General features: G+C 47.8%; 1 protein-coding gene across 1 annotated transcript; it reads right to left on the reverse strand.

The window, feature by feature from the left end:
- Positions 1-2,548: 2,548 nt before the first annotated feature.
- Positions 2,549-5,547, reverse strand: LOC101607259 (zinc finger X-linked protein ZXDB-like). The gene has a single exon (XM_004660920.2). The coding sequence runs from the start codon at positions 5,545-5,547 to the stop codon at positions 3,106-3,108; it is 2,442 nt and encodes an 813-aa protein (XP_004660977.2). The 3' UTR covers positions 2,549-3,105.
- Between the last annotated feature and the right edge of the window lie 453 nt (positions 5,548-6,000).

A 6,000-nucleotide genomic window follows, 5' to 3' on the forward strand; every position in this document is an offset into this window, starting at 1 on the left:
AAGGTAGCATCCATCCTTTGAAAATTCCAAAAAGAAGTAGAAAAAATATAATTTATGATTTTTTTATTGGGAATAAATTGTTTTAAGGAATTAAAGAAATGAAGTCACAGCATCAAGTTTCCTCCATGTTTATAAATTTACTTTATTTTCATGACTTGTGTATTCATTTTGTCCTTGACAGACTTATTTGCCAAACATGAAAAATAGTGGTCTATTTAAGAGGCTTCAATGAATAACACTTTTGAAATATATTTTATGAGTACAAATAATTCCAACATAAACAGGGTAAACTGTTGAGTGGGTAGACAAAATGAAATTATAAGAATTTCTGAATTTAAAAATTATGCCTACTTTTCATTTTTCACTAAATGAATACAACCACTTAAAAAATATTTATATCTGTGGGTGTGTATAAATACAAACATACACACAACAGAGAAACATTTCATAGAGGCAAATTTTTAGTGTACTTCCAAAGTCTGTCATCCACATGCAAACAATACTGGACTAGTACACTAGAACAAATAAGAAAGAATTAGCAAAACTCCATTGCAAAAACTTTTTAAAAACTGAAAATAATGAAAAGAAATCCACTTTTCATCTGAACAGGATAAAAAATAATCTCCTTTAAGCTTTGAATCATATATACACACAGTATTATCTAAGCTCAGAAAATAACTTCTTAATGTACACACTGAACTGTAGTATACACTCAGCAAATGCTAGGATTGGAAGAAAATATCCCATGAGAAGAATGTTGGATATTCTCAAGAAAAAGACCCATTAAAAAGCAACAACAACAAGAAAAGTATGCCAAAGATGAGAATGCACATGAAAGGGAGTGGAGGGCAGAGATAGTTAAGCAGAAGGTAACAAGTCAATTAAAGTGAGTAACAGCAACTAGTTAGGATATAGGAAAGAATCATAAAAGTTGTGGATAGGAGGTGTGAAAAGAATTTCTCTTCCTTGTTTAAAGCTAAATGTAGAATTGCCAGTTATAGTCAAACCCAGTCAGAATATGAGTTGGCTAAATTATAATATGAAATACACACAGATTTTGGGAATACTACAGGGTTGCTCTGAACAACAAATAAAACATAAGTTATGAGATGTTCCACAAACTGCAAATGCCACACACACATAAGATTAAGCTTATACAATATTTAGATTCAATCTTCTTTTAACTCTGGAAAACTATAAACAGTGAGCTCTCCAGACCACAAAGATTAATAAAAGCCCCTGTTCCATTACCAGATTTTGAAGGGAACAAAGGATCCAGTCACAGAGAAACCTGATGTCAAAAACAGAGCAAAAACAGTTGACAAATCAATTAGACAGGAATGAAGATATACATGTGAACAATGTCTCTACTCCTGGTATTTCCCACAACTCAGGGGAGATGATTAATTATTCAGAGTAAGGAATAAAAGGAACTCCTTTCCCTGCTTTACTCTAAACCTCAAAAATTTTGCACATGGATTAAATTATCTCTATTTCTCCCTTATAGCAGGAATGAGTAAGAATGTATAAAGATCACATAAAGCCATCAAAATGTGCCAAATTACATAATATTCTTTTTTTTTTTTTCCTGAGGTTGGATCTCAGTCCATCCCAGGCTGACCGGGAAGTCACTGTATAGTCCCAGGCTGGCCTTGTATTCACAGCAATTCTCCTACCTTTGCCTCCCAAGTGCTAGGATTAAAGGCTTGCAACACCATACTCAGCCCAAAATACATAGTACTCTTATTCACATTTTGAAAACTGAATGAGAAAGAAAACCCAAGGAATGCTATGTATGTGCATGCACTGATCAATTAACAGCTAGGAAACTGAGGATTAGTGAGCCTACAATATTTAAGACTATTTGTCCAACACAACAGACAGAGCAGAAACTGGACCCTGAGTTTGCTTCATGTCAAAATCCTGGCTGGCAATTCTACAATACAACATCTCCCCAGTCATGAAAAGGCCAAAAAGATACAGACATTATTTTTGCTACATGTTGTGGTGAGTTTGAACATCATTTAAGAAAATATCCTGATATTGAATAATATTTCAATTATACTTTCATATAACCTAACAAAACGACATTCCCACCTCCCCTAATTTTAATTCTACAACAATTCAGATGAGAAGGAACAGTAATCACAAATAAGAACACTGAGAAGTAGAGACTGCTAATATGTCAAAAGAAGAAAATTTAAAATGATGAGCAAAGTAATAAAAGAACACAGGATGGCCTATGAAATACTGATATAAAAATGATATAACAATTTGACCAAATCATTTGATTAAGATTAAGTGGGAACATAAGATTAAATATATTTTGGAGTTAAATATGTTAAATATATTCCAGACTTACTGATTCTAAATAGTAAGAAATATTAAGCCAGGTAGCATTTATGAAGACAATTATAAGTTGAAAAAAATGGTTGTATAATTACTGATAATATAGATTTTTTAAATATGATCATGGAATTATAACCTTATCTAAAGGGCCCCATGTCATTTGAATATATATATATGTACACATATACATATATGTACATATATATATACATATATATATGTATAAATACTGGTGAGGAAATAATAGATTGATATATATAGTACTTGTAAAAAGAACTATAGAGGTGTAATGTTTAAAGGTAGGTTTAAAAAGATGGCTCATGGACATGTAAATTATTGAACTTTCCTGAAAAGTGCAGTTGCTAGTTCTAACAGAATTTTATATAAGTTCAGAAAAAAAGATATATAACATCAACACTGAAAGCTGTCCTAATATTTCTGAAGGAAGAGGCATGTAATCAATAAACTAAAAGCTAAGAAAGAACAGAGAAGCAATCAATTCAAACCACCTCCTTTTTGTAAGTAAGAAAATTAAGGCTCAGTTAGGTTAAAGGACTTGCTCAGGGTCCCAGAACTTGTCAGTTCCAGACTCAAGATGGGCACTGACATCTCTCTCCAACCTTGGCAGTCCAGGGATGTGTTCTTTTGCACACCAGGAAGCAATGAGTGCCTGTAAGCCTTCAATGCGGAAGAATACCCTCCAAACTGAGTGTAATAAAAGCGAGCCACACGGCAAGGGACAAGTAGAGTTTTGGTTCATACCAAAAACGAGCCTCCAGTCACTGTGATAAGGTCTGTTTCTTTGTGAGAACAATGGTGCCCTGCTGGGTTGGAGAATCCAAAGTGGGTTTCCTCCTCCTGCCCAAAGAAGTCAGAGTCAGGCTGTAAGTTCCAATCTGCTTTGGCTGGCGTCAGTAGTTCGGAGACACTGTTTTCACAGAGGGTGCTGGAGGGAGTCAGGGCCTCAGTGTCCACTGTCAACTTATTGCTGGGTGTCAAGGCCTGGGGCTCTGGATTCGAGTTTTTCATGGCCAAAGAGCCAAAGAGCCCCACACCCCCACCGGCGACATCATCCATATCTAAGGGGCTCTGCTGAAAACCAGTGGCCGTGGTTCCGAAAAAGAGAGAGGTATCCAGGCTCTGAGGAAGGTCACTGGTGGCCCTCAAGGCCCGCGCATCCACAGCCTGCCCCAAGGAATGATTATGGTCAGCAGGGAGACTCCCTGCCAGGGTCGAGTTCACAGATGCCACGTCAATGGTCAAGATTCCAGAATTAACCAGCGCCGTGTCCAGCACTGCGGCAGAACCACCGCCAGGCACATCGGAGAAGAGAGACACCATCTCTGCGCCACTGAGGTCGCTGTGTCCCTGACTGGTAAGCTCGCTGCTGGGCGTGAGAGAATTCGCAGCTTCTAGCTGGGCCAAGAGATCCTGGCCGAGGTGGTGCCTTTTGGCCATGTGGGTCTTCATGCTGTGCTTGGACGTGAAGAGTTTGTTGCAGGTGGAAACGGGGCAGCGGCTTTTCCAAGTGTCCACGTCCTGCAGGTGCTTCTTGGAGTGAATGTAGAGGCTACTCCGAGCAGAGAACCTGGCGCAGCAGCCTTCGACGGGACACACGAAAGGTTTTGTGCCCAGGTGGGTTATGCTGTGCCCTTTCAGATGTTCAGCCCTCGTGAAAGACTTGCCGCAGCCTTCTACGGGACATATGAACCTGCGGTCGTCATCATGCTTCCTTTTGTGCCTCAGGAGCTTGGACATGCTGGTAAAGTTCCAGCCACAGCCGTCGAAGTCACACAGGAAGGGTCTCTCGCCAGTGTGGCTGCGCAGGTGGATCTTGAGCCTACAAGCCTTGTCGTACTGTTTGCTGCAGCCAGGGAAGGAGCAGGCGAAGAGCTCCTGCTCCCTGAAATGGGCACGGTTGTGGGAGAAGAGGGCACTGACCGTGATGAAGGTCTTCTTGCAGCCGGAGAAAGCACACTGGTAAGGCCTCTCGGGCTCAAAGTGGCTGCGCTGGTGGGTGCTCAGCTTGGCCTGCGTGGGGAAGCTGTCCTCGCACACCTCGCACTTGAAGGAGTTCTCCTGCTCATGGCCCTTCATGTGCGCCTTGAGGTTGTACACGGTGGTGAAGCTCTTGCCACAGCCCTCGGCCGGGCAGCCGAAGGGCCGCAGCTTGTCGTGAGACTGCAGGTGCCTCTTGAGCTTGTACGACGTGGTGAAGGTCCAGCCGCAGCCGCTCAGGGGGCACTTGAAGGGCCGCTGGCCCTGGCTGCTGCTGTGCGTCAGCAGGTGCACCTTCAGCTGGTGCTTCTTGGCGAAGGTCTGTCCGCACTGCGCCTCCGGGCACAGGTAGAGCACCACGCCCGGGCCCGGGACGAGCGGCCCGCGGGGGCTCTGGGCGGCGGCCCGGCCTTCCGCCTCCTCCGCGGGCGCCGGGCCGGCCGCGGGCTCCGCGGGCTCTGCCAGCAGGAGGTCCGGCGGCAGCTCGGGGCAGTCGCCCAGCTGCGAGGCGGCCGGAAACCCGGCCTGCGCCTGCGGGGCCAGGAGACCCCCGGCCTGCGGGCCAGGCGCGACCCCAGGCTCCCAGGCGGGCAGCGGGGGCGTGGTCAGGGTGAGGACGCCGTTCTCAAAGCGCAGCAGCAGGTCCTGGTTGTGGATGGTGATGGTGCCCGCGAAGGCCGTCGCTGGGCCCGAGCCCGGGCCTGGGGCCGGCACCGGCACCGGCACCGGCACCGGGGCCGAGACCACGGGCGGGCAGCGGGGGCCCGGCGCCGGGCGGCCCGCGGGCTGAGCACGGCTCTCGCTCCCCTCGGGCCCCAGGCCCGCCTCGGCCTCCTCCCTCCACACGGGCCCTCCGGCCGGATCCGCGCCCGCCGTTTCCACCTCGTCACCCACCGGGTCGAGCAGCAACAGGAAGAAGTCGTCGCCGCCGCCGCCGCTCGGGTGATCCGGCCTCGGCGCCAACGGGCTGGGACCCGGGCTCGGGCCCGGGCCCCGTGCGGCCCTGTGGGCCTCCTCGCTCCGCGGCCCGGGCCCGCCATCTTGGGCCCCCCGGAGCAGCAGGAGGCGGCGCGCGGGGACCTGACAAGCCACAGAGCCCGGGCCTCGGTGGACCCCGCCGCCGGCCGCCGGGCAGCAGCCGCCGCCGCCGCCTCCGCTCTGGGGTGGCCCGCGAGCCTGGAGCAGCCTCGGGATTTCCATCTCGGCGGCGGCCGTGAGGCTCGGCTGGAACCAGAGCCGAGGCGGAGGCGCGACCCCGCCCCCTGCCGCGAGCCCAAACGCGTCCCTGAAAGGGAAAAAAAAAGTGCAATGCGCAGAAACTGGCCCTATCAGATATTAAAACGTATTTAACGCCACACTGATTTAAATATTCTCGCACTGGGCTCTGGAACAGAATAGAGAGCCCAGGCACAGAGTCTCGTGTGAATAAAGGACTCCCACCGTCGACATTAGAAAATAATCCAGGTCTTCTTTGAAGTGAAGGGAGGGATGAATGACAGCTCATTCATAAGGATACTACAGTGCCTGGCTGGCTGTCCAGGGAGAACTCCTCTTCAAGCCCTACTTCACCCTGGTCTACGCCAAGCACACACATGCAGGTCTCTCCTGGGGCTAAGCACGTCAGTGGGTACTTTCTTTTGGGGGGGTGGGGGG

The sequence above is a fragment of the Jaculus jaculus genome, chromosome X, assembly GCF_020740685.1.
Source record: "Jaculus jaculus isolate mJacJac1 chromosome X, mJacJac1.mat.Y.cur, whole genome shotgun sequence".
Taxonomy (NCBI): Eukaryota; Metazoa; Chordata; class Mammalia; order Rodentia; family Dipodidae; genus Jaculus; species Jaculus jaculus.

Excerpts from the sequence above, each read along its gene's own strand:
- LOC101607259 (XM_004660920.2), bottom strand. The coding sequence starts at position 5,547 with ATGGAAATCCCGAGGCTGCTCCAGGCTCGCGGGCCACCCCAGAGCGGA.